Source organism: Aspergillus versicolor (genome assembly GCF_001890125.1).
Source record: "Aspergillus versicolor CBS 583.65 unplaced genomic scaffold ASPVEscaffold_3, whole genome shotgun sequence".
Taxonomy (NCBI): Eukaryota; Fungi; Ascomycota; class Eurotiomycetes; order Eurotiales; family Aspergillaceae; genus Aspergillus; species Aspergillus versicolor.
This window is the reverse complement of record NW_024467526.1, coordinates 3,615,139-3,641,057: the sequence shown is the minus strand read 5'-3', so window position 1 is coordinate 3,641,057 and position 25,919 is coordinate 3,615,139. Positions and strand designations below refer to the sequence as shown.

General features: G+C 47.5%; 9 protein-coding genes across 9 annotated transcripts; 6 read left to right on the top strand and 3 right to left on the bottom strand.

The window, feature by feature from the left end:
• Window positions 1–49: 49 nt before the first annotated feature.
• Window positions 50–3,659, top strand: ASPVEDRAFT_40501 (rRNA-processing protein UTP22). Its single transcript, XM_040812167.1, has one exon. The coding sequence runs from the start codon at window positions 99–101 to the stop codon at window positions 3,435–3,437; it is 3,339 nt and encodes a 1,112-aa protein (XP_040666744.1). The 5' UTR covers window positions 50–98; the 3' UTR covers window positions 3,438–3,659.
• Window positions 3,531–7,766, bottom strand: ASPVEDRAFT_601172 (putative nuclear envelope pore membrane protein). The gene is made up of 4 exons (XM_040815517.1): window positions 7,131–7,766; window positions 6,931–7,079; window positions 3,885–6,863; window positions 3,531–3,822 (listed from the first exon to the last, which is right to left on the bottom strand). Exons 1-4 carry the CDS (start codon window positions 7,569–7,571, stop codon window positions 3,624–3,626), a joined length of 3,768 nt encoding a protein of 1,255 aa, XP_040666743.1. The 5' UTR covers window positions 7,572–7,766; the 3' UTR covers window positions 3,531–3,623.
• Window positions 7,767–8,208: 442 nt separating this feature from the next.
• ASPVEDRAFT_600888 (ubiquitin C-terminal hydrolase 37) lies at window positions 8,209–10,168 on the top strand. The gene is made up of 6 exons (XM_040815514.1): window positions 8,209–8,342; window positions 8,394–8,488; window positions 8,542–8,641; window positions 8,698–8,879; window positions 8,939–9,123; window positions 9,177–10,168. The coding sequence occupies exons 1-6, from the start codon at window positions 8,235–8,237 to the stop codon at window positions 9,716–9,718; spliced, it is 1,212 nt and encodes a 403-aa protein (XP_040666742.1). The 5' UTR covers window positions 8,209–8,234; the 3' UTR covers window positions 9,719–10,168.
• On the top strand, window positions 10,005–12,337 carry ASPVEDRAFT_885755 (putative oxysterol binding protein (Orp8)). The gene is made up of 5 exons (XM_040818360.1): window positions 10,005–10,518; window positions 10,587–10,667; window positions 10,835–10,904; window positions 10,960–11,019; window positions 11,087–12,337. The coding sequence occupies exons 1-5, from the start codon at window positions 10,433–10,435 to the stop codon at window positions 12,035–12,037; spliced, it is 1,248 nt and encodes a 415-aa protein (XP_040666741.1). The 5' UTR covers window positions 10,005–10,432; the 3' UTR covers window positions 12,038–12,337.
• A 257-nt stretch (window positions 12,338–12,594) lies between these two features.
• On the bottom strand, window positions 12,595–16,491 carry ASPVEDRAFT_127833 (condensin subunit YCS4; the record flags this gene model as incomplete). The annotated part of the gene is made up of 6 exons (XM_040806496.1): window positions 12,595–12,789; window positions 12,862–15,240; window positions 15,293–15,434; window positions 15,489–15,612; window positions 15,672–16,180; window positions 16,256–16,491. 6 exons carry the CDS (start codon window positions 16,489–16,491, stop codon window positions 12,595–12,597), a joined length of 3,585 nt encoding a protein of 1,194 aa, XP_040666740.1.
• A 615-nt stretch (window positions 16,492–17,106) lies between these two features.
• Window positions 17,107–18,666, top strand: ASPVEDRAFT_82528 (serine/threonine protein kinase CDC7; the record flags this gene model as incomplete). Its single annotated transcript, XM_040817210.1, has 2 exons — window positions 17,107–17,374; window positions 17,459–18,666. The coding sequence occupies 2 exons, from the start codon at window positions 17,107–17,109 to the stop codon at window positions 18,664–18,666; spliced, it is 1,476 nt and encodes a 491-aa protein (XP_040666739.1).
• A 243-nt stretch (window positions 18,667–18,909) lies between these two features.
• On the bottom strand, window positions 18,910–19,902 carry ASPVEDRAFT_27678 (ubiquitin-specific protease OTU1; the record flags this gene model as incomplete). Its single annotated transcript, XM_040810036.1, has 1 exon — window positions 18,910–19,902. The coding sequence occupies one exon, from the start codon at window positions 19,900–19,902 to the stop codon at window positions 18,910–18,912; it is 993 nt and encodes a 330-aa protein (XP_040666738.1).
• Window positions 19,903–21,541: 1,639 nt separating this feature from the next.
• Window positions 21,542–24,859, top strand: ASPVEDRAFT_40494 (putative RSC complex subunit (RSC1)). The gene is made up of 4 exons (XM_040812166.1): window positions 21,542–21,870; window positions 21,985–22,147; window positions 22,216–23,556; window positions 23,625–24,859. Exons 1-4 carry the CDS (start codon window positions 21,704–21,706, stop codon window positions 24,609–24,611), a joined length of 2,658 nt encoding a protein of 885 aa, XP_040666737.1. The 5' UTR covers window positions 21,542–21,703; the 3' UTR covers window positions 24,612–24,859.
• A 562-nt stretch (window positions 24,860–25,421) lies between these two features.
• Window positions 25,422–25,774, top strand: ASPVEDRAFT_40493 (uncharacterized protein). Its single transcript, XM_040812165.1, has one exon. The coding sequence runs from the start codon at window positions 25,436–25,438 to the stop codon at window positions 25,595–25,597; it is 162 nt and encodes a 53-aa protein (XP_040666736.1). The 5' UTR covers window positions 25,422–25,435; the 3' UTR covers window positions 25,598–25,774.
• The last annotated feature ends 145 nt before the right edge of the window (window positions 25,775–25,919 follow it).

Sequence of the window (25,919 nt, the reverse complement as noted above, 5' to 3'; positions counted from 1 at the left end):
AGATTACCGCCCAAAAAAAATGTTTGGGATGGTTTTGTTGCGGAACAGACAACTGTTGGACTTTCAATAGTCCAATCTCACAGGCCATCTTTCTTAGGATGTCGAGCTATACAGGGAAGCGAAGAAAGCTGAGCCCATGCCCTGATAGTGCTTTGCACACCCAAAACTCTACACATTCATATGCAACCCTCGGTGCAGACCGATCACTCAAAATGGATGGATCAAACGGCTTGAAACCGACCGATACTTCAAACTTAACCAGGCACATGGGAAATGCTGGCTCTGTGGAAATATCCCTTGCTAGTGGGCTCTATAAATCTAGCTTCTTCAAATTACAACTAGACGAATTGATTGCAGAGTCAAGGCCACCTTACGACATACAACTCGCGACGACCAAAGACACCCTTCATGAGCTAAAGGATCTGATCGAGAACCTGCCTGAACAGCCGGCCAAACAGGCGCTAGAAGCTGAGAAGGACTTACGCCAGTCGCATGGTGTCGCTGTTCCGTACCCCGAACCGCGCCCCGGGAAGGATACCAAATACTCGGTTATGTTTGCTCGACCCGCGAACGTCAACGTGGTTGGAAGCTTTGCGCTTAGGACGGGCTCAAAAACGGTAGCACCGTATGTTGTCGATATGTCTGTGACAATGCCAAACTCAATTTTCCGGGAAAAAGACTACACCAACTATCGATATTTCCATAAACGAGCGTACTATGTGGCTTGTATTGCCGCTGGAATCAGAAACAAAAAAAGTTTAGGCCTGAACCTAAAATTCGAACTTCAGGATGGGGATCCTCTTCGCCCTACTGTTATATTACAGCCCCCACCTTCCTCTAGATCTGGAAATGGAGGCTCAAAGTTCCAGATTCGTATCATCACAGCGGTTGAAGGCACATTGTTTCCTATCAGACGCACCCTTCCAATGAAAAGCAGCATACGACGAGGTCTAGAAGAAGAGGAAAAGCATCGGGAACCCACTCCCTTGTACAACTCCTGCCTCCGTTCGGAAGCCACTGTTGCCGACTATCACAAGCTTCTATCTTCGGCTGTCTTCAGCTGTGCATCGTTCAAAGATGCATGCGTTTTAGGCCGTATATGGCTCAGACAACGCGGATATGGATCGTCATTTCGCAGTGGTGGGTTTGGGGGTTTTGAGTTTTCGGTACTCATGGCACTTTTGCTCGAAGGTGGGGGCCCAAATGGGAAACCGGTCTTCCTGAAGTCATACAGTAGTTATCAGCTATTCAAAGCGGCTATACAGTTTCTTGCTGGAAAGGATTTAACAGATCCTTTATTGTTTGCAGCTCCAGATGTTTTGTTTCCAAGCGGAGCCCCTGTGGTTTATGACGACAAGAGAGGCCTGAACATCCTCTACAAGATGACGCCCTGGTCATACTCGTTGCTTCGTCGCGAAGCAGGGATAACACTTAGAATGTTGAACGAGTCTCGGGATGACCATTTCGAAAAGGTTTTCATTCTCAAAATTGATGAACCATTGCTTCGATTTGACCGACTTATGACACTTTCTGTCGCAGAAAATGGTGATGCACTTGACACATTCCACCAAGAGCGCGCAATTTACGAATTGCTTCTTAATGCGCTTGGGAACAGAGTCGATCTTATTCACATTTCCAGCCCATCTAGTAGCCCTTGGTCTGTGGAAATGAAAGCTCCGCGAAAATCAGGGAAGCTCAGCCTTTTGGTGGGTTTGCTTCTAAACTCTGAGAATGCTACACGTTTGGTCGATCACGGTCCATCTGCTGAAGAGAAGGAGGCAGCTACATCGTTCAGGGAATTCTGGGGTGAAAAGGCTGAGCTTAGACGTTTCAAGGATGGCAGCATTCGCGAAAGTTTGGTATGGTCCGAAGATTCGTCCTCTTCGATAGTGCATCAAATCCTGCTCCATGTTCTGAACCGTCACTTTCATTACTCTGAAGATAGTATAAGCTATTTCGGGGACGAGTTTGATAAACAACTCCGGAACAACGGCGATGGAATACTCTTGTATTCTAGCCCTGCGTTCCAACTGATCAACAACGCTTTCAGCACCCTGGAAAAATCGATTCAAACCATGGAAGGTGTTCCTTTGACTGTTAGGCATTTGGCGCCAGCTAGTTCGTTGCTTCGATACACGGCACTTCGTGTAGCAAAAAACCGTCATGCTAATCCTGTCGATGTTGTGCTTCAGTTCGAGAGCTCCGCACGATGGCCGGATGATCTTGTAGCTGTCCAGATGACAAAGGTCGCTTTCCTTGTGAAAATAGGGGATGCCTTGACCGAGCTTGGTGACTTCTCTTCAGCCCAAGTAGGGTTGGAAAATGAACAAAGCAAAATACTTAATAACACATTTCTGGACATTACTCATGTGTCTGGAGTCGTGTTTCGCCTTCGAATCCATCATGACCGTGAACAAACGTTACTTGAACGCAAAATCAAAGAACAAGGTGCAAGTGCGCAAACAAAGCAAGAAGTCTCATATGCACTTTCTGCATACAAGAGGTTCTTTGTACACTGCCCGCGCCTTTCGCAAGCGCTCAAAACGCTATGCACCCGTTTCCAACTCCTGTCTCCTACCATACGCCTGGTAAAATATTGGTTCAGTTGCCATCTATTCGATGCACACGTTAATGAGGAGCTAATCGAGCTCATTGTGGTGCGGACATTCACTCAGCCACACCCTTGGGAGACACCCTCAAGTGTGATGGCTGGGTTTTTAAGAACGTTAAGTTCCATTTCACGATGGGACTGGCAGCATGAGCCGATAACCGTTGGTCTTGGTGGTGAATTAGACCAATCAGAAATCGAAACAATTCGGACGCGGTTTGCCGCATGGCGCAGTATTGACCCGGCGATGAATAGCGTATCTATGTTTATTGGTTCTGATATCGATCTTGAAGGTGTAACATGGACGCAGTACGGAATGCCCCCCAAAGTGATTGCTGCGCGAATTTGCACCCTTGCAAAGGCTGCCATGAAACTTGTACGGGAAAATGGGCCTGGACTTGATATATCGCAACTTTTCGTCCCCGCGCTTGAACCGTACGATTTTATTATCCATCTAGACTCGAAGCTGTTGCAGGACCGTTCAGACTCGGTAGCAAAATTCAAAAACCTCAGCGCATCGAGGTATCCAGCTCGACCTGGCAAGCAAGATATCATCAAAGCATTAGTTTGTGATTTCCAGGCTTGCTTCAGCTCTAGTATCCTTTTTTTTTATGGGAATGAGCAATCTGATGTCATTGCTGGACTTTGGAACCCGCAGACCTCAAAGTCGAAATCCTGGAGTTTGGGTCTCGCATACTCGACATTACCGGAAGGGACGAGCGGCTCCGGACTGGATGCCACTGTTTCGATCAACCGCAAGGCTATTCTAAACGAGGTCTCTAGGCTAGGATCAGGTGTGATTACTCGGATCGACACTCTCGAAAAGTGAAGTTTCCTAGATATGTAAATAATTGTGTATTGATTGTCATGTGCCATATACCTTGAAGCGCCGTTGCAATGCTATATACTGGACTCCAAACAAGACATTACTGGAAATGTAGGAATACAAAATCGAAGACAAAAAGTACACATCATAAATTAAAACCCAGACGCCTATCCAGGCCGGCAACGTCCATCAGTCTGTTAGTAGTTTCTCATTCCTTTCCACCGACGGCTGAGCAGAAAACGAACAGAATTTGTCCTTGATCGCTACAACCTCGTAAGTACCTTCGTCAGAAGTCTTGATGATTTTCTTATGTTCATAAGAGATATCATGCTTGATGTCAAGTATTTCAGCCTTCTTCCCTTTCCGGGTATTTGTGCTTCGAATATATCTAAATAAACTTGTGTTAGATCGACTAAAACTGTGAAAAAGGAGGTCGAAAAGGTAGCATACGTAAATTCAAATGGTGGCGTTCCCCAAAACTCGAACTCGAGCTCTGCTTCACCACCTTCATGAATGTCTACGATGGAGACTTGGCCGTTGCTGATTCTCACACTAGGCATCTGGTGGATGGTCTTGACTATGTCTTTGTGGGCTTTGCATTTCCCACTTGCGCCATCACTAACGGCAGTGATTGTGAAGATGCCGGGTCTCTCCGCAATGCGGCGGAAATGGTTGGATTGAGAAGACGCCTTTCTGGCAACGTCATTGAAAGTGTAGAAAATCTCAAACGGAGCATGCCCTGAGAGCGAGAATGAGAGGCGTTCGCCCACACAGTAATCCGATTTTGATTCAAGTGGGATTATCGTAGGTACATCCGAAACGGCCACTCTCACCGAAGACAGGTCTGTGTGGTAGGACTTTTCGCACCCTCGTGCGTCCCGAACTTTATGGATGCTAACGACATGCTGCCCTAAGTCAAGGTGGCGTCTTGGAATTGGAAGACTGTGCCGATTAGATTTAATGTTTGGAATCGACACTATTTCTGGCTTCGCTTTCGCATAGTGTTTGATGGAGATTTCGAGGGAGAATGGTGGCGCGCCTTCCATAGTGAGAGGGATTAGTTCCTCACCACTGTCGTCTTCCTTGCAGAAGCCGTAAATGCGGCCTGGGGCGTCAAAACGTGCGGACGGAAGGGGGTTAACTCGTTGTGTGACCGCAACTTGATTGCTTGCCGGCTGGGAGTTGTAAAGGTTATCGCCCACTTCTTTGAATCGGTATATGTAATCACCTGGCTCGGATGTTTCAAGTTCCATTGAAAGAGTATGTAGAGCCGTTTTGAGATTTCGTATTCGAACGGCACTAGAGCCACGAGACAATTTCCTTTGCTGTTCGCACTGAATTGCGAAAGGAGGATTGCCTGTTAGCCGAAGCTCGAGACTGTCACCTTGTCCTTGACAAATATCACTTTTCGCAACTAGACCATCTGGCCCCACTGGGGTATCATCTATAGCAGTGATCTGGGGCCTGGGAATCCAAGAGATTTCAAAGACCTTCGCTACCTCATCCACGGAGCCTGGGCATGAGGCATCTGTCACTCCCACGAGCTCGTACCGCCCTTCTTGACTAACGGTCAAAAAGCTATTTTCCTGCCAGAAAGTCTTCGTGGCTATCGAAGCGCCTGTATCCAAATTTTTGTACTGCAGAGTCCAGGGACGTTCGCCACTAAGTCTGATTGGTATATCGACTTTGGAATCTTGGAGCGCGGAGTATTTCCTGCTTTTCTCAATGAGACCGAAGGAAACTTGGGGTGGCTTAGACCGGGCATCAATTTTGAGGATTTCATTGAGGTTTCGCTTGCATTTGGAGTGATCTTTTACACTCGTTAGCACGAGATTATACCCACCACCGCTAACAAGCTTGTCCGTCACAATGGTGGACCTTGCAGTCTCAGATTCGAGAACATGTCTTGTCTTTTTGCCATTATGGACGAGTTCGTACTGCAGTGCCCAAGGTGCTTCTCCCAGGAAAGCAACATCCACGGATATCGGTTCTCCAAAGCAAGCCTTGCGAGTCTCCTTGGTACCAACGAAATGTGCAGAAGCGGGAGGTTTAACGTCTTGCTCCAAAATAGATACCTTATTATCCAAAGGTCTGGGGGCGTAGACGCTATCAGCGATATCCAAAAAGCGATACCGATAGCGACCTGCTTCCAAGGGCGTCAAGTCCAATTGCGAGCGTAACCCATCGATGACTTGATGTTTGGTCTCAATGCCTTTGGATGTCTCAATAGCATATCTGAGATGGAACGGTGGTGAGCCTGTTAGATCTAAATCGACAAGTAGTCCAACTGGGCTATTCGCGCATTTATCGTATATCTTCTCGGAGCGGACCAACATTTCAGGCTCTGGTGGGTTACGCAAATAGCAGGACGAAGGTTCGAAGATCTCTCCCGAACAGAACTGACTAGAAACGTGCTTCAAATTATACCATCCTGGTTCCTTGATGAGAGGTTTCTGATCGACTGTTTTGAGTGAGAGCTGGCGAACTGTACGAGCTGTATCCTCCATACTCTCCTGACCGTCGATGGCAAAAGAGTAGGTTAGAGAAAATGGTCCATCGCTCTCATACCCGTGGTCTGAATTGTGAAATTTAACTGGTAGCGGGAGGCTTTCGCCACGTGCGACCTCAAGGAAGTGCTGGTCATTGCATCCAGAAAGAGATAGCCTAGGGATTTCATGAACAGAGAATTGATGCCACTGAGCCAAGGACTTTGCCGACTGCCGATCAGCGTCTTCTAAGACCATTGAGTAATTCGCAACATTTCCAGACCCATCATGTACCTCCTCGATCATGTAGAGCCAGTCACCCCCGATATTCAAAGATTCATTTAGTGGGATTTCGATATATTGGCTTTGGGCCCACGCGATCTCCGCTTCGCGAGAATCAAATAACCGACCAAGTGACCTGTGGCCCAGGAGAGGAGTGCGTAAATGATCTGGTTGAATATTTTGAAACGAGAAACCGCGGTCATGGTCGTTCACCTGTCTGCTGTATTTTATTTTTAGTGGCGGGGTACCCTCAACGGCTAGCACTAAGTTTGATAACTCGCCGCGGCACTTATTGGTGTACGAATTCTTTATTAACGCGCGAGGACAAGAAGTGACGATGGAATCCGAGGCTCGCACACGAACATCAAGCTTAGACTCATCCACAACTCGCTGTAGACGGTATACCCCGGTTTTACGAATTGGTAAAAGGAGATCACGGTGAAGAGAGCTTGACTGAGAATGTTTCTTGTCTGCTCTTCGTTTCAATTGCTTCAGTTGTTTGACTGGGATCGAAATGACTTCACTGTCGCCGTTGTTGAAGTCGAGTCGTAGTAGCTCAATCAAGATAGGATCGGTTTGATTGACTCGGATGGGCAGGTCGACAGTAGTCTTTTGAGAATCTAGACAAAGGGGTACTAGCTCCGGATTCAAGACAGCAGACCTGTTTGTTTTTCAAATGAAAGAAATTAGCGTCCAAGAGACAGGAGCTAGCGAATGACGGAACCTACCCTTCGGGGAGGATGTTGACGATTTGCTTTCCGAGAATAAGGGAAGCATTGTTAATGATATCGCCAGGTTTAATGCTCTGTCCTGAAATTGAAAGTTCTCGATCATAAGCGAGCTTCACCATTCCAGATAACCATACACCAATAGGAATCTGATGAAAGTTAGCCAATGTTGGCATAAACCGTTCGAGTATACCACATACCGGGATGCGAAACATCAAAAATATGTTGAACGCAACGTGAACCAAGAAGAGCGCAAGCGTTGTCGGAAAAGCCCATTCCAACCAGGGGATGCGCAAAGCCTGTAGACCGAAGAGAAACACGCCATCTATGGAAGCCCATTTCAAAAACAGCCAAGTAGAATCCAAATCATCAGAAGCCGACCAAGCCTCGTAGGACCGCCACGAATTTAGAGCGATATAGATGGCCGCCACATATAGTCGTTGCGTCGGAGGGTCAACTATGCGGGATGGAATAAGCGACGAGCTCCCATCCTGACCAGCCGGTGGTGCCTCTGAAAGAGTTTTCGGAGGGGGGACATTCCGTGGGATAGATCTTGATGGTGACCGGTTGTGGTCTCTTGCTCTCTGAGTTGTTCGGGGCGTTTGGGGAAACGCGGAGCGAAGCCGGGGTGTGTCACTCATGGCATGCTGTGGTCGCGGGCTTTCCACGAGCGATGATGTAGTGCTATAAATCGCGAATCCCGAGTGGTTCCTGCCAATGATATGCAATATAGTTGCACAGAAAACGTGAGTAAGTCTATGAGCAGCTCGCTTTCGGGGAAGTTGGTGGGTTGGGTTAAATTTCGGTGCAGCTGGCGGGTTGGTAGTTGTTGAGCCATGAAGAAGCTTGCAGCTCTCTGATAGCCGGCCGATATTTTTCTCCAGTCGGGTCCACGGTTTGACGCGCGCATTCCAAATCGGGACTAGTGTGGGGAGAGCTCGCTGCCAGCTTCAACTTTTAAGACCGACTCTCTTATTAAAGTTCGCTGTATCTTGGACAATGAATAATTTCAACTTTTTGCTTACATGTATAACTGTCTAAACCTGGGATGATTCTGGTATTTGCTTCTTCACAACACACTAATGTGTGAGAACCCTCTGGTGCACCCCGTCTTACCTTCATATTGGGGGAAGTCTATTCAATTTTATCAACCTAGTGCCTCATACTTTCTCCTGAACAATCTGAAAGGTCTTGATTGATTTTGGCAGTTTTTTCTTTCGTTCCTTCTTCTTCTTCTTCTTCTTTTTTTTTTTTTTTTTTTTTTTTTTTTTTTCTTTCTTTCTAACTCGTTGAACATCTTACCCATGGCGCAAACTATGAGTCAGCGTATGAAACGAAGGAGGCTGAATGATACAGCTTTAAAAGAAGAAAAGGAGACCTGGAATGGTTTCTGCGAGTTGGAATCCGAACCAGTTTGTCCATCTATGAATTTTATGGCTTCCAGCCTTGCTCATATTTTAAAGGCTCTTTTCAATGTAATGCTCCGCAATTTTGGTGTCAGGGGTGTCAAAGTTCAGGAAGTTGTCTCGTTAGATGATGAGCTTCTGGCCTGCCTAAAGTAAGGCCCTCTGGTCGCTGAATGGTCCCCGCATCTAATGGAATTATGGACAGTAAACCTGTTTACGGCTTTATATTCCTGTTCCGCTGGCGAGAGGATGATCCGAATAAGCAGGAGGCTAGTTGCCCTGAAGGACTTTGGTTTGCGAATCAGGTTTGTTCATCCATGGCTTAATTCTGCTATATGGTTATTAATTCGCTTCCTGCAAGACCGCGAACAATGCATGTGCAAGCGTTGCTCTCTTGAACATCGTCAACAATATCGAGGGTATTGATCTTGGGGAGAATCTTCGAAGCTTCAAGAACTTTACGATGCCGTTTACACCCGCATTAAGGGGAGATGCAATCAACAATTTCCAATTTGTGAAAGAGGTACATAACTCTTTTGCTAGGTGCGCCAAGAAAAGTTGCCATTGTCCTTTACTCTTATTGGTGCTAAGTCTACGTGCAGGAGAATGGATATACTGAATTCTGATTTACAACTCAAATACGAAGCCGGATTTAGGCGTAATAGGTCAACTAAACGCGGCCGTGAAGAGCATGAGGCTGATGCAGGGTTTCATTTCATTGCCTTTGTTCCCGTATTAGGAAAGGTGTGGAAGTTTGATGGTTTGGAACGCCAACCTCAGGTTCTCGGTGAATAGTGCATACTATTTTTAACTAGTGATGATGTTACTGACAAAATACAGGAATGTTTGACCCAGACAGTGACTGGTTAGACTTAGTAAAGCCGAACATACGCGCCAGGATGGAAGGGTATGAAGAGGATCAGATCGAATTCTCAATTCTAAGCCTTGCTCGTGATCCTCTTCCTGGCCTTGTCAATGAACTGGCTGTAAATATCAAACAGTTGCAAAGGATTGAAAGGGCTATAGCATCACACGAACGGGAAAACACCGGCGCCAGACCCGCGGTCATGGCTGAAAATACGCTTTTAGAGCCAGACGTGTCCTACGAAGTGACTGAGAAATCTCTTAATGAAGCAGCCGTGCCTGCAGGGAAAGAGTATTCAGAATATTCAACGGACGAACTAGAGCAACACTGCAGAGATCTGAGCAGATTGCAGCTGGGGCTTCGGGCTACCATACGAGAGGAGCAGCAATTGCAACGGGCAGATGATGATTATGCTGCGGGGAGGAGATATGATTATGAGCCAGCAATAAGATCATGGCTACGCTTCTTGGCGCGCAAGCGATTCATCGAAGACCTAATTCCAAGATTGAAGGAGTAGTAGGAACTATATTGATACTAGCGGCGACCAGCATAGAAGATCGGAATGAATGGGCCTATACATTCGGCAAAACAGCGTACTGGGTAGTAAAGACTATCATACAAAGCTTGCTTTGACCAGGGAAGAGGGCCGGGGAGACCTCGTGATGCGCCGATTGGACGAGGGCTTCTGCACCCTCCAACGGGAGTGGTTGGAGAGGATCAATGGAATCGAAAAGTAGTAGCCTGTGCACTTTCCCCTCCTCTTGTCTTTCCTGCCCCTCCTAAAGTCTCATATCTTCATTAATAATGATCGCCTCACGTCTCCTGTGATCAGGCCCGGTGGCGTTCAAGATTACCTACAGCGAAGAACCGGAGGGTTGACCGACTCAAGACGTCACCGCCTGCTCTCCAAACCGACCGCTTTGTCCCAACATCCCTCTCCACGTTGGGCTTGCTCTTTTTTATTTCCTTTCTTGTCTCTTGCCTTGATATTGCAGGAGACTGTTATCATTGTTCTATCCTTGACCGCTGTCCTGCCATTATATCGTCAAAATACCGCTGCGTCGCTCCTCACCCGCCGTGACTTTGATCTATAACTTTTGCGGCGGGACGCCAAAGTTGGGCCTGTTGGACTCTTTCTCTTCCCGCGCGCTTGAGCTTGCACCAACTGGTTCACTTCTTGCATTCTTCGGTCCCGTTTGCCGCCTACTTCCTTTAAGATCTCGGAGTTGCCATGTCTTCCACATCAACACCTGATGTGCCTGAGAACGCACCCGACGAATCCTCGAAGCTCAAGACATTCTTGTCTATTCTTCGAAAGTGTGTGCCATCACATTCCTTGTTGATAAGATTCTTTTGCGCTAATCGCATCTTGTTAATTTCTATAGATTCGTTGGCGTGAGTGATATCGCATCCGTTAGGTTTTCGCTACCCGCCCAGCTTCTAGAACCGACTCCCAACCTCGGTGCGTTACCTGATAATAGCGAAACAAATTCTCCAGTCCTGATCACTGACCAGCCCTGCCGATTCACTAGAATACTGGAATTATTTGGATAGACCGGAGACCTTCGCAAGGTCAGCAATAATGCCTGCCTATTAACCATGGTGGCTTGTTTTCTGACTGGGAAATCTACAGCATTGGTACATCAGATGAACCACTTGGGCGCATGCTGGAGGTTTTGAGGTTTTGGTTTACTAAAGACTTGGTTTGTCGTGCTCATCAGTTATAGGAAACGCGCCACTGCGCTGACTGTCACTTAGAAATACATTAAGGGGAAGCCATGCAAACCCTACAACTCCACCCTTGGTGAATTTTTCAGGGTGAGCTTGGATCTTCACATACTGTACATATTTTTATGGTTGCTTACCTCCTTTTTTCATCGTTCAGTGTAGCTGGGAAGTAGATTCTACCCTTCCTGAGTTGCACGTGTCGTCCAAAGGGATCCCAGTCAAGGGCGCGTCAACCGTGAACGATTACGACGGAAAACCAGCTAGAGTGTGTTACTTGACCGAACAAACGTCTCATCATCCGCCAGTGTCCGCATTCTACATTGACTGTTCAGAAACAGGAGTATCCGCTCGCGGGTTTGATCAGATCAGTGCCAAATTCACCGGAACAAGCATCCGCGTTGCCCCCGGGCAGCATAATCTTGGCATCTTCATCAATATCAGTAAAAGGGACGATGAGGAATACCAACTGAAACACCCCGCTGCCCACCTAGGTGGCCTGCTGCGTGGCGCTCTATCCATCAGTGTGGCTGACACATGCTATATTGTCTGTCCGAAAACGAGGATGAAGGTTATTTTGCAATATTTGGAGGATGGCTGGATCAGCCGGGCTCAAAATAAGGTTGAAGGTGTTATCTTCCGATATGACCCGGACAAAGATACCATTACCAGGGTAAAGGACGTTCCGGAAGCCGATGTTCTTGCCAAAATCTCGGGTTCATGGCAGAATCAAATGTATTACACCATGGCTGGCACAAATGAGCCCCAGCTACTGATTGACATCGGACCCCTTTTCCCTGTTGCGAAGACTCTGCCTCCTGAAGAAAGCCAGCTATCCAATGAGTCCCGAAAATTCTGGTCTGATGTGACTGAGGCAATACTGGACAAAAGATATAGCCAAGCCACGAAGCTCAAAGTTGAGATCGAAGACCGACAACGGCAGAAAGCCACTGAACGACAAGAAAAGAATGAAGAATGGAAACCTCGCTTCTTCACTGGTACCGTCACGCCTTTGGGAAGACCAGAGTTGAGTGAGGAAGGTGCAGAGGCACTCAAGGGTCTTCGTAACCAACACTACCAGTTAAAGGAAAGCTATGTCAAGGGCGCCTAGCGTTGACTTGTAATCGAAGCAGATCTTCAGTTTGCTTATGTGGACCTGATTTTTGCGTACATAACAAATGCTATGTGGTGGGAAGGGAGTGGGCGTTTCTTGACCACTTTCATTTCTTACCGTTTCTCTTCGAGCATCACCCAGTAAATTCATAGGCGTGCCCTATGCATTGACCTGAGACCTTTCATTTCCTAATATTTTAGATTTCGTGCTCTCTGCACAAGTGGTGCTGTCTCTTTTAAACTTCAAATATAACCTGAATTACGTTTTTGTCGATACTGTTGAACCTGAGCCTCGTGCGCAAAACACGCCACCGGAGCTGCGATAAAGAATTAAGATTTCTCTGTTCACCCTCCACATATGTTATAATAACAAGAGCGCACCAAGACACCTTGGTAGAAGAATCAAAAAGTACATAACTAAGCCGTATATCCGATCGTGAAACCAACCCAGTACTACGCCATCCATGTTAACCCCTATATAGGCCCCAAATTCTAGGGGAGGCAAACCATTCAATCATTTACAAATTGTGCGAACATATCATCAAGACGGGTGGTCTACGCAGTTGCAATGGCCGGGGCCGGGGCCGTGTTGACAATCTTATTGAATCCCCCGGCCACCGTCTTAGCGATATCTTCGTTCTTGTGAGGAAGAAGGGATAGTGCGTAGGCGACATCGTTCCACTGCCGCTCGGTCTCACATCTTGGTAGTCGAGCGGCGAGCTTTTCCGCTAATTGGCGGGCATGTTTCTCCTGTATATCAAACCCTGTTAGTACAAACCGCTGAAGGTTTGAATAATTTACCCGCGTTCGGGATAAACTCACCTTCTCGATAAAGCCAATCAAGAACTTGACGATACGCCTAAGAGACCCTTCTTCTAGATTGCGCTCTGCGCTGAGGAGACTGAACATATCAACAAAGTGGTTGTAGACAGCATTGTCCTTTCCTGCAAGCTCAGTGAAGAACATGCGGGATAAATCGGCGATCCTCTTGTCATCATCTTCCAAGCATTTCGCCATCTCGCCCAACTGACCCTTAACCTTAACCTGACCAGCTAGGATCAGGAAAGTGAGGGTCATCAAACAAGTGCGTTTGACAGAAGCATCATCATCGTTGAGTCGACGGTATAAGAAGTCCGTATTCTCGTCAATCAGATGATTGAAGCACACAGCCATGTCACCAAGGGCAATTACTGCATTACTTCGTACAATGGGGTCCTCAGAGCGTTCCATAATGGTGATAAGAAGGGGAAGGTTCTTCTCACAGTATTCAGCGGATACACACATTAATTTGGCCATGCATATGGTTGCTGCGGCTTGAAGGTTGCGATCAGAGTAGGTGTTGTTGTTTGCACAGATCTCTGCAACCAAAGGCCCGAAGTTCGACAGTAGTGAGTTCTCGCCATACAACAATTCCCGTTCACGGACGTGGGCCATTGCTTCTGTGAAGTCGTCCTCAGTCGTACCACCGATAAGGTCTAGCTCGTCATTTTCGATGGCTTCGTCGTTGTTCTGATTCGCAGTGAGAGGCTTATTTTTCTCCTGTTCAGCCTTCCGACGCTTGAAGTCCAGTTCACATAGCTCCAGATGAACAATCTGCTTGATTGCAATATGGCCGACGACAAAGAGAAGTTGAGACAAGGCGGCCGAAGAGGTCTTCTGTCCTGAAACAGACTTCTCGGTTGAGGCTGTCCCAGGGCGTTGTTCTTCTTCATTCCCGGAGCCATTTGAATACGGGCATTGGATCTGTGGCTGGAAAACAGATTTTGTCTTTCGTTTAACAATATCAGAACAAAGAACGTCCGGATGTTTGGATAAAGCGTATATGGCACTGATAGCTTGCTCAGCGACACCGTACCACTCTTTACTGTCCGAGACGGTCTCAACTATGGCCGCGAGTTTGACCAACACAGCATGGTCGTTTGTAAGCTTAGAGATGCTGGATTCTTTAGATTTGGCTTGGCGGCCTGGTACCATTCGCCTGAGCGCAATGCACGTATACTTGGCAAGAATGAGGTCGGATCTTCCAAAGCTTCCAAGACCGATTCGGAGCATTATCTCAATCTCTTTGATAACAACCTCAGGATCAGCCAGGGCAATCATGCCTAAAACAATGATGGCTCCACGACGCTGTGTTCTTGAAATTTCCTTCTTCTGAACGCCATAAACTTGCCAAAGTTTAGCGATGACGGCTTCAGGTATATGATCGGCCTTCATCATAGTGCTCAGAAGTTGTTCGAGGCATGTAAGTTCAGCAGGTGTGGCACCAAATGTCAGACTGATCATGTTCCGAGCGATATAGTTTGCTGCATCGTTCGGACCAAATGAGTCCGGCGCCTCAAAGAAGAGACCTTTGTAACAGTCAATCAGGTGGGTTTGGACTCCTTTACCCTCATCACTGTTGCCTTTGGTCCAAATAAGTCTCAGCATTCGTCGAATTCCAGAGCGAGCAGTCTCAACTTTGTATGCATCCAGCATCACAAAAAAATCCATGGCCTCTATTGCCTCGCTCTTGTTTCTCGATGATAAAAGCTGAGACACGACGCTAGAACCCGTGTGGAGGACTTCGATAAAGCGGATTGCTTCGTTGTAGTATTTCCTGGTTAGCTGCAGCCGCGCAAGCAATTCTGAAGTGGCTGCTTGTTCGGCGGCTTTCTTCATCGCTGCAACCCTTTCCTCTTCTGTCATACGCGGTGCCTTCGACGGTGAATCGTCGGGTAATTGCGTTGCATCGTCTAATAGTTCACTATCGATATGGGAGACATCTTCGGCGTCGAATCCTGGTGTCTCTGGGGGCCTCAATGCATTGAGTTCAGCATCTACAGTGTCGAGGCGCTCCGCCCATTCCTTCAACGAGAGCTGCCCGCCGTGCATAACACTGAAAGGATGAGACGAGACCAACTTTGCGAGCAGTTTGATCGCATTTCGTCGCACATTGCTACTTTTGTCCTCAAGGCTCCTGGCTGCAAGCTCTGCTGCTGCCTGTCGACGTTTCGGGAACTTCTGTTCCAAATCGCAGATTCTCATATAAACCTGGATGGCTCGGCAACGGCAGTAGGGGTTTATGTCTAGAAAACGCTCTTCCAGAACATCGAAGAAAGCGTTAATTTGGGTTTTGGAATTGTTGGTCCGCTCTTCCTGTTTGCTGAGGTCGGCTATGAGGTTTCCGCACACCTCAACGACCGCGCACCGCAGGGTATATGACTGTAAAATGGTTAGACCGCTCCTTCACTGGGAGGCCCAGAACGTATATTACCTCGCTATCAAGTTGTTTCGCTAATAGGGTCATTTGTTTTATAATCAGCCTTGGGGCTAGCTCCGAAAGTTTGACGATGAACGCAGAAACCGACTTCGGTCCTCTGGTATCATTTGAATTGAATTCCTTGTTTCCGAGTTCCCTGGCAACCAATTAGCTCATATAGAATAGTGAAAACTGTGCAACAACTGAATACTTTAAAATCTCATCTGAGAGCTGTGGGTAGTCGTATTGCTCTGCAAGGATGTGTAAAAATTCTGCCATTGGTTCTGACAGATGCTCAAAGTATGTCAAACTCTGTACGATGGAGGTTTGGGCACCTGGTTCAAGAGTCAGGTTTAGAGTTCGCAGTATTTTCCAACTTTCTCTAGGGGCGTACCGAATCCGTGGCCATGGTGTTTTACTGCGATGCACAGGACCTTAAAGGCGTGCATCCGGATCGCCATACTCTTCACCCGCTGCTCGCTCTCTAAGATGAGATATATCGAGCGAGTGAAGAGGTTGATGAACGTGTCGCGATCTGAAGTTGTTAAAAATATTTTGCTGAGCTTAAGCTTCATGACTTTGCACATGGTTTCCATTGACACTTGAATTTGAGCAGTACCATCCCAGTTGCTATCCTTCGTGGTTTTAGATCTCCCTGACTTACCGGGGCCCCGACGCGCGGGTACGGGCTCTGCTGGCTTTTCGGCTGCTTTTAACTCAACCGCAGATAGTGCCCATTGAAGTATAAAGCCATACATTTCCAGAAGTTCTTTGTGGTGATGAATACTGTCCTGCTCATCAGATTCGAGATCGCCATGGATAATATCAGCCTCAACTGATAGGCCGGATACTATCAAGTCGAGAAGTTTGCTCAGGGACTTTGTCGGAATAAATGTGGAATATCTGTAAACATTCAAAAGTTCAGAATTGGGACCAAAAGGGCCAGCAAAAGGCTCGGGGTTAAGGGTGAAGGCGCACTTTAGAAGAAACTGCAACGAGTCAAATGACGATACTCTGGCCAGGCTTTCAGGGTTTTCAGCCACTGCATCGACGATCTGATTCAATACATTGTCGACGATGGTGCTGGATAACTGTTCTGGTTCCGTTTCAAAATCCAGCAGCTCGGAGTGGGCGTCGGGGGTCGGCACGGAGGCCGGGTCGCTCAAGTAATATTTGAGAGACTCGTTGATGTCGAATTGGATCCTGTCCTCCATGATGGAGACAGCAACGGGAGCGTTGAGGGTTTATCCACGAAGGGGTATGTTGTTTTGCTGCGAGGTAAGTCGCAGTTCGCGGGGTAGCAGAGCGGAAAATCAAATGCGAACTTGTTGCGGGCGGATAACCTGTTTTGTTTGTATTTTTCCCCTTCCAGTCAGTACTAGCATGATTTTCCCAGCAACCATGAGAGGGCGGTGATGTAATATCAATACGGAATATTTCAACCGTACCGTATTAAACCACAATAACAGGGCAATTACTCGGTCGATGCTTCGTATAGGTCGGGAGTTCTATTGGCCAATACTGCGTATTTCACAGATTCGTGATAGAATTTCGGCTTTCGCTGGCTGACGGCTGTACCCATCATGGAAAAAATAAACAACACTATACTACATCTGGATATCTTGCACGCTGCTTTGAGGAATTATTATCAAGGTCTTCCGTGCGGCACGACGAAGCCGGGGTATACGCGCCACACAAGATACCCTCGTTACAAATTGCCATCCATAAGGCGTGCTGGTTCCCTCTCCTTTCCCGTGCATGCTGATTATAATTGAGTGTCACCGTGCCAATCCTGTTATTTCCCCCTTCGCTACACTCCTCGGCGGGCGATGTCTATGCACCACGCGACGGCCTCCGCGAGTATTTCTGATTCCCAACGCCCTGGGTCTATGTTACAGCCATCAAAACACGCGCTGGAAAATGTCGCCACTACTGGGAGCGACCGCCGCGTCGAGCAACTTTCCCAGGAACCTGACCCAGAAGCGGAGGAGCATATGGAGGAGGTCGATGAGGTGGTCAAGGAAGACATGAAAAAGCTTGAAGATACTTTTCCAGGAATTTCGGATCGTTTTCGATTGGTAAATAGAATCGGTGAAGGTACGATTTCAGCTGATCTTAGTTCCCATACAGCATGCCCAGGACACCTTGATTTCTAAACTAACCCGGCGATCCACTGGATAGGTACTTTCTCTACCGTATACAAGGCCGAGGATCTATTGTATGACCACTATAGAAACGATTGGGATATTTTTCGAGACGAACAGAACAATGAATTGATGGATCCCCCGTCAAAAAGGCGACGGGTCGAAGGAGAAAACTGTAATTCGATGCGCGTTCAGCGACGGAAATCCCGATATGTTGCGCTGAAGAAGATATACGTCACGAGCAGCCCGCTTCGTATTCAAAATGAACTTGAACTACTACATGACCTCCGAGGGTGCCGATCAGTTTGCCCTTTGATAACCGCTTTTCGTCATCATGATCAAGTTGTTGCAGTTTTACCGTTCTTCCCACACACGGACTTTCGGCTCCAATATAGGACGTTCATGGTAGCGGATATGCGCCATTACTTTCGATCATTATTCACTGCATTGCACTCGGTCCATAAACACGATATACTACATCGTGACATCAAGCCAACAAACTTCCTGTACAACCCGGACCTGCGAGAAGGCGTTTTAGTCGACTTTGGTCTGGCTGAGCGCGAAGGCTCTGAATACACCGGCACTTGTCTATGTACGAGCGCGAGCTACATGCGCCGCACTAAATACGTGCAAAGCTACCACTACTCCCACTGTTCACCATCTGGCCTCGCCGTAGGATATCCAAAAAGCGACTCACGGCCGTCAAGACGCGCGAATCGCGCGGGAACTCGCGGGTTTCGTGCACCTGAGGTCCTCTTCAAGTGCATGTCGCAGACAACTAAAATCGACATGTGGTCCGCTGGTGTCATTCTGCTAACTTTACTTGGTCGCCGATTCCCTTTTTTCAACTCAGCTGACGATGTCGACGCATTGATAGAGATGGCAAGCATATTCGGTACCCGGCGCATGAAAACTGCCGCAGCAATGCACGGGCAGATCTTCGAGACTAACATTCCTACCATTGGGGAAAAGGGATACAGTTGGGAGAAGCTTGTGAAGTGGTCTAGTTGTGTAGAGGAACTAACCGAGAGTGAGAAGCAAGCTACCCGCCTCTTAGCGGGATTGATGGAATTAGATCCGTCCAAACGACTGGGTGCTAAAGAAGCTATGCAACACGAGTTTTTCACTAATCCGATTGATCACGATGTTGAATGGGGAGGGCCGGAGGACAGCGCAGATAGTGGGAGAGAGGGCGGGGATAAAGCTGGCGATGACGAAGAAGATGATGAGGTGGACATGGTATGAATCACGCAACTATAATGTAAATTAAAGATACCTCATATGAACTTGTTTTTAGTTCAGCCGTGACCATTTTCAGATAGCTGAAAATGCTTTACTGTTATTGAGTTACATATAATAATCAGCTTTCCTCGACATCTGGTCAAGGGTAACTGTACTCAACGCTTGAAAACAAGGTCTTTATTTCTATGATGAATTCCCATTGGGTCTGATGGCAATGAAAGAGTGGATTGCTTTAGGTGGTTGCATTTAAGCCACCTGGCTAAAATCCGTGTGTCCAGTTCGTGAAGTATGCTCTTTCGCACCCTTTTCGCCTGTCAGTATAGCACTGCAGGTGTTACAATGGAGACGGAATGCAGCCACATCAGTATAATAATTCCTTTCCTGCAGAATCCTACAAAGAACCAATGCTTTTTCCAGCACCACAGAATCTGATGCATCAAACACTGTTGTGTCAAACTCCGGTGAGGCATTATCACCAGGAGACAGTGCAATGGTGTCGTAGTGAATTCCCGAGTACACCAGAAAACACCGTCTGCTCTGGCCCTCATTGAAGCGGTCTATACGGAGATTCCCCAGGTCGATCGAGCAGATCTCAATGTCAAAATGCTTGCTCAAGATACTCATTTCAATTGCCCCACCCCACGAAGTCTCATCTTTAATCCAGCGACAGTAGTCATCTCGCGGTTGTTCCAGGATCGCGGACGAGTATACATCAGGGTTACTCTGAATTGTTTCGGCCACAGTTGATCGGAGTTCAACCATAGTGTCCGCACCTGGTAGGAGCGCAGTGCTTATTGCGCGGAATAGACACGAGTTGTCATCGGGCATCACTCGTAAAACAAATATACCGTCATGCTCTAGCGAGGGGACTTTAGGTGTATCTTCCGCAACAGGGTTTTGCTTGCGTGATAAAGAGGATTTCGGAGAGGGTGGTCGAACTGTACTAGTACTACTAGTAGTAGTGGAAACATCCTGCTTTTCAGCGGGCGGCTCAGTCTCAAAACTATCTTTGGCAGCAATGATAAGTTGTTCCCGGTCGAGTTGAACACCAAGCTCGGTAAGCTTCTGATATGTTTCTGTGCGGTCGAGCGACAACGGCTTCGGCGGATAGCCATATTTCACATCGTACGTGACCAATCCCGTTTTGTCAACAATTTCGTTCCGAAGGTCCCCAAAAGTTGCATCTTCTGATAAAGTGACAGTGAATTGGCCGGATGGCCCACGTATCCGAAGTCTCATTCTCGAAGATATTTCGATTCTGACAGGAAAACGCTGGAGGGAAGAAGGACGAGCGATACTTATCGGACCCACTGAATGCCAGTGACGCAGAGCGAGTCAGTTTGTGGGGCAGAAGGTGCAAGGAGGAACGTACGAGATTCCAGGACGACAACGAAAGAGTCCTAGCTCTGATCCTTGTGGTAGTTAGTCGACCCTTAGACACTCCCTGGTTTATCGGGTTTAATGGGCGTCTAAACAAATGCAAAGGCGAGCTTTGGAAGGTCCACGTTGTGGACAATGGGCGATGCCGAAGTGCGGGGAATGCCCAAATCATAGATTAACCCTCCTGCCGCGTCTACAATTCCAGTTCGGCCGCCATCACCTCATGTTGGTACTTCCTCCGAGTGTCGCCTGCCTATGAACTACCAAATTAGGGCTGGGTCGTGGACAGTAATCTTGATTTCGGTAGTTAGGTGCACGGCCATGCACCCACTACCCAGAGGCATTTACTGCCGGTATAATACAAAAATCATAAATACAATATAGGTTAAAGACACTGTTGAGAAATTTATTTGGCAGGAATTTTCTCAGTGGTTCCATAGTAGAAGGGATATTCACAGAATCATAAAAATTGAAAGTGTATGAAGTACCTTATGTCACTTTTAAAGCAGAGATGTCTTCATACTAATTAGGGCTAATATAACGTCCACAGGATTTTGCCCTGGAATACAGCGGCGCAAAATATGGCTCATAGATATTACTCTGGCATGTTCCTTTAGAAATTAGAACAGGCGGCCTATTCATTCAGCACATACTGACCCCACTAAGCTTTGTGGAGTATATACATAGGGTTTTCACAATACATATAGTCTCTAGTACATAGGGAGATTATACCCCAGCTACTCCTCTCACGCCTTCACCTTCCGCTAGAGCTCGCCCCCTATTCTGATGTATTCCAGCATCCAGGAAATGGAAAAACAGCACATTCCGACACACCATACCGAGTATCACTGGTAAAGGCTATCTAAGAGAGCACACTTTAAGGCCAGCACAGGCAGGGCTTTTTCCTAGGCTTAAATAGGCGCTTTCGTCGATATCTTAGCCTGGCTTCCGGTTCCCAATACCAAGGAAGGGGGCAGAATTGGCGAGCTTTGAACGCAATAATCCTACATAATGATTTAAACAGCCATACATGGAGTAGTATACCCCAGAGAGCACGGTCTAAGAAGAATTAAAGCGTAAATTTTGCTAAAAACTGTAGGAGTCGTAGATACTTATGGAGTGCGCAGTGTCACTATGTATCAGTACTACGTAGACACTGGTGTTGAGAGTTGATGGTCCGCAGAGTTCAAGCCCCACTTAGTAGAAACATCTTCTTCCAGAGCATTTAATTGTTTCCTCCGTGCCCTATATTTTTAATTCTAAAGTACCATGATACACCGTAAGTGATCATTACTTAATTAATAGTTATGGTGTACCAAAGGCAGTCAACTGACTAACTAACTGAAACCTCGAGTCAGTCAATTTCTGGCTTTGATTATTAATCAACAGCACATTGCGCATGTAATAATACGGGTATAGTCACATACAGCGCCAAGACATATGTTACTTTAATACCTTATGTTACGGTATCAATTGTGACTGCTGGTATATGTTAGTCAGCATACTCGCTGAGAGAACCTCTCACCTGCTGCTTTTGCGCGCCTCGAGGTGCTCAGATACTCTCCAGTGAAAGAGATCAATTGACAAGACATTCCCCGCATCTTTAAAGGATCTGTTCTGAGCCGCGGTGCTGTCCACATGCTCGTGGTGGTCAAACACGATGCAGAAGAACCCCGAACCGTCGCAAGCGCAACCAACTCCTGAGGAGCCTGTCCAGTCGATCGAGGGCGATGGCAAGGGCAATGGCGTCCCCAGCACCATCACAGACGAGCAATGGAAGTACGTGATGGATGTGGTCCTCGCGATCTATGACATCCGAGAAGAAGAGTAAGTTCCCTGCAAGACAACTTGCGCGACAGACCAGGCAAGGCCGGCTCTCCAGTGTTGAGCCCGTCGCAGATAAATAAAGACGTACGCTCACGCGCGTCTTTTGCATTGCAGTGGCCACGATCCCTCGAGACTTTTCCATCGCAGTGTCAACAAGCGCAATGTCCCCGATTATTACGATATTATCAAGGAGCCAATGGCTCTTAGTATCCTAAAGCAGAAGATCAACAAGCGGGAGTACAAGAGCATCTCTGAGTTCGTGCGAGATTGTGCCCTGGTAAGAAATCAGCCTAGCACCTTTTTTCACCATTTTCGCTATTCGTCTGACGCGATCTGCGTGTATAGATCTCGCATAATGCGCAAACTTATAACCGCCCCAACTCCCAAGCATACGAAGATTCACTCGTGGTCAAGGATGCCTTCATTGCCGAATTTCAGAAATTAGTCAAAGAAGGTATAATTACCGCTGAGGAGGCCGAATTCCCGGACTTGGGTGAAATTCCGGAACCGGATCCGCTACCCGAGGAAGACGAAGACGAGGACGAGGACGATGAAGATGACGAGGATGAGGATGACTCTGACGACGAAGGCCGTAGGAGGAGGAAGCGTGGTCCTCGTCCTGGGTCCAAGCGAGACAGTACAAAGGATGACGGGAATAAGTCTGCGGATCCCGAGCAGAGGAAAAAGCGAGGCCGTCCTCCACGTGTTGATACTCCAATGGAAGCGAGGATCAAGGCTATCCTAAAGGGAATCCGGAAACTTAAGGGGCCAGGAAATCAAATTAAAGTTCGGCACTTCGAGCGTCTGCCTGACAAAGGCGTGTACCCGGACTACTATGTCGAGATCAAAGACCCAATTGCTATCGATATCATCAAGCGGAAGTCGAAAAGGAAGAAGTACAATTCCGTGGACCATTTTATGAAGGATATGGACGTTATGTTTAATAACGCGAAGGCCTATAATCAGTCGGAGAGTCAGATCTACAAGGATGCGGTGGACCTCCAAATGGAAGCAAAAAGGCTTGCAGATGTTGAAAAGAAGAAACCCGATAGTGAATATCTAATGGAGGACGGGCGCTTACCTCTTCCAGAAGGGATTCTACACAAGGGCGAACTGTGGAAGGTTGGCGATTGGGTACACATCCAAAACCCCAACGATGTGACAAAGCCCGTTGTGGCGCAAATCTACCGGACCTGGCAGGATTCCGATGGCGCCAAATGGATAAACGCGTGCTGGTACTACCGCCCGGAACAGACAATTCACCATTTTGAGAAACACTTCTATCCTAATGAGGTGGTCAAAACTGGACAATACCGAGATCATCGAGTTGAAGAGATTGTTGACCGATGCTTCGTCATGTTCTTCACGCGGTACAATCGTGGAAGACCCAGAGACTTCCCCCCTGATAAAGAGGTTTATGTATGCGAGGCTCGATATAACGAAGAGAAGCATAAGCTTAACAAGATTAAAACCTGGGCCAGCTGCCTCCCTGATGAAGTGCGGGAAAAGGATTATGAGATGGATCTGTTTGATTTGCCTCGCAAGATCAAGAAAATCCCTAGCCCAATAAAGCATTTGCTGAAGAGCGATGCCAAAGAAACAGACGATTTACCAAAACCAACTTGGGGAGCAGAAAATGCGCCGCCGGTGGTAGGCGCAGTTCACTGTCGTCCGCGAGATGAAAATGTAAGTGAATTTGAGCCTTACACCTCGCCAAATCATCCAATAAACTCTGATCTGACAATTTCTTCTAGGAATCACCTCCTCCGGAGCCAACGCCATCACCGCCGCCTCCCACGATGCCTCAAGCCTCTATCCCCTCGGTTTCTCGACAAGCCTCGATGAGCCAAGCGCCCACACAACCTGTTGTGAACAGCCCAGCCGCTCTCATAGCCACAGCAAGCCCTGTTCCAGTGCGGTCTCCCGTTGCGCCTATTGCGCAACACTCACCTGTTCCTGTTCCTCCCGTTCCCTATCACCAACCTCAGGCTACGCCCTCTCAGGTTTACCAACCAGCACTACAACAGAGACGGTCTAGTGGATTTGTATCCCAAAGCCCTATGCTGGGTGCCTACCAAGGAGCGGTAACTCATTCATATGCTGCCCCTCAGGCCCCGCAATATACTTCATATCAAGTGGGCCGCGTACAAGGACCTCCCGCTATGTACAACTCCAACGCTCCTCGGCCTGTCGAAGTGTTTCATTTAAGTGACACGGCAAATGTCGCCATTCCTGAGGATGTCCGCCAACAGTTTCATTGTGACGATCAAGGTCGTGTGCTTTTCTTTTCCTGCCCACCATTGGACATCAGTTCAACAGTTCACCAAAAACTGGGCCACTCACTGAAGTACCTCGCAGCTAAAGAAGAGCGTCAGAGACTTGTCGAGGCCAAAAAACGGAAAGAGGGCTCTGAGCAACAGGAGCGTGACCGTGCTATAAAGCGGCAGCGAGCGGAAGAGGAAACAGCACTCGCAGTGAAAACCGAAGCTGCGGCAGAAAAGGCTATCAAATTCATGGCAAAGGAAATTATGAATGGCACAGATCGGATTTACAAAGCCTTGTATCAGGACCAGGCCGAGGCTGCTCAAGAGGCGGATACAAAAGCCCGTGAGCAACGTGCCCAAACAGATCGTGCCACTCAAGCGAAGACGGCACGGATCCAAGGGAACTCAACAAAGGCAACTTTTGTTAACCTCAAAGGGAGTGGGATGTACTTGGACGAAATAGACCCTGCCACCTGACGGCACCCCATTTAGTTCACGGATGCTGGGTTATCTCTTGTTGAACTGCCTAAGAGAATATGTAGAAGTACTTGTTTTTCTTGCTTTTTACCCGGGCATGGCGCATTGTGGAAGAGGTGTTCATGGTTTAAACCTACCAGAGTTATTCATGAGACCCATGCTTCCTGTACTATATTAGCGTTTAGTCTAGCAAATTGAGTGAGGTTTTCGCATACTGGAAGACTGTATAGCTGTGCCATCCGATCCTGTAGATCAAAATTTCTAACCTGCTCTACTGAATGTTATACATTCTTGGTATCAAGGGGGATTGCTGTGTGATGATAATGTACGGCCGGCAGGGAATAAACTATATTGAGGTTGTCCCCGGGGGCCCCGTGGACTCGCTCTAGCATCTTAACCGCGCAGCTAGGCCCACTAATATATAGGGGATATGTCCACCATGTATTGGCTTTTGGTAGACTTGCTATTCCTTCAAAGCTACCGGGTACTTTGCGCCAGTCCCGACGCTTGCAACTATGCGCTGGCTGCCCACCATGGAGCATTTGCTCCAAAGCGACTCTCGCTTTTCACCCCTCTCCTCCTTATCCCTCATCAACTGAGCAGACTCAGGTGGGCCTCTACACAGATTTCAGGGAGCGGGCAATCCATGATGCTCGTGCTGAAGTTGAACAGAGTTTCGCCTACTTATCCTCAGATGACACCAGCGGTAACCCATTTTGCATGAACCACATGTTTTACTCGAAGTAGGTCTTGCACGATCTTCCGCTTCGGCCCAACGATCCTCCCTCAGATCTGAAAAGGTTTGGATAGGCTACCGCAACGAAATGCAAAAGGCCCACATTTCAAACATTATGCTTGCGTTGACTATCCTCGATGGACCGGCGTTATTACCAGCATCTCACAACAGTCTCGGATTTCCCCGAGATAGTGAGCCGGACAGAGAACTCGCCCTTTGCCTGATTTTCAATTTACTGGTTAAGCGATGAATACTCCCCCGTGATGGAGCGCGCGCGCTACATGGACCCTCTGCACAACATAGACGCTGTCGTAGCAACGAACGGCCCTTCTTATTCATATCGATGTATCAACTATGCTAATGCCGCTTAGTTATCAGGATCCTGGTAATGGGAGAAAGTGTTTGAAGCATCTAGTCCGTACGTCGAAAAAGTATGATCCAAATAGGGTATTCCCGGAGAAGGTGCCTGGGGATTGGAAGCTTCCTCTTGATAAATTTTTTGAGTTCTTTAAAGGTACAAAAAACAATGAATGGCCAGTAAGTTGGACATGTCGCCACCTAACCTACCTTAA

Excerpts from the sequence above, each read along its gene's own strand:
- ASPVEDRAFT_601172 (XM_040815517.1), bottom strand. The coding sequence starts at position 7,571 with ATGAGTGACACACCCCGGCTTCGCTCCGCGTTTCCCCAAACGCCCCGA. Across the intron at positions 6,864-6,930 it reads GTCAACATCCTCCCCGAAGG|GTCTGCTGTCTTGAATCCGG; the intron begins GTAGGTTCCGTC and ends AAAAACAAACAG. Across the intron at positions 3,823-3,884 it reads ACGCCACCATTTGAATTTAC|ATATATTCGAAGCACAAATA; the intron begins GTATGCTACCTT and ends AAGTTTATTTAG.
- ASPVEDRAFT_40494 (XM_040812166.1), top strand. The coding sequence starts at position 21,704 with ATGCAGAAGAACCCCGAACCGTCGCAAGCGCAACCAACTCCTGAGGAG. Across the intron at positions 21,871-21,984 it reads TATGACATCCGAGAAGAAGA|TGGCCACGATCCCTCGAGAC; the intron begins GTAAGTTCCCTG and ends TTTGCATTGCAG. Across the intron at positions 22,148-22,215 it reads TCGTGCGAGATTGTGCCCTG|ATCTCGCATAATGCGCAAAC; the intron begins GTAAGAAATCAG and ends CTGCGTGTATAG.
- ASPVEDRAFT_600888 (XM_040815514.1), top strand. The coding sequence starts at position 8,235 with ATGGCGCAAACTATGAGTCAGCGTATGAAACGAAGGAGGCTGAATGAT. Across the intron at positions 8,880-8,938 it reads GTACATAACTCTTTTGCTAG|GAGAATGGATATACTGAATT; the intron begins GTGCGCCAAGAA and ends GTCTACGTGCAG. Across the intron at positions 9,124-9,176 it reads ACGCCAACCTCAGGTTCTCG|GAATGTTTGACCCAGACAGT; the intron begins GTGAATAGTGCA and ends GACAAAATACAG.
- ASPVEDRAFT_40501 (XM_040812167.1), top strand. The coding sequence starts at position 99 with ATGTCGAGCTATACAGGGAAGCGAAGAAAGCTGAGCCCATGCCCTGAT.
- ASPVEDRAFT_40493 (XM_040812165.1), top strand. The coding sequence starts at position 25,436 with ATGCAAAAGGCCCACATTTCAAACATTATGCTTGCGTTGACTATCCTC.
- ASPVEDRAFT_885755 (XM_040818360.1), top strand. The coding sequence starts at position 10,433 with ATGTCTTCCACATCAACACCTGATGTGCCTGAGAACGCACCCGACGAA. Across the intron at positions 10,668-10,834 it reads CCGACTCCCAACCTCGGTGC|CATTGGTACATCAGATGAAC; the intron begins GTTACCTGATAA and ends GGAAATCTACAG. Across the intron at positions 10,905-10,959 it reads TTTGGTTTACTAAAGACTTG|AAATACATTAAGGGGAAGCC; the intron begins GTTTGTCGTGCT and ends ACTGTCACTTAG.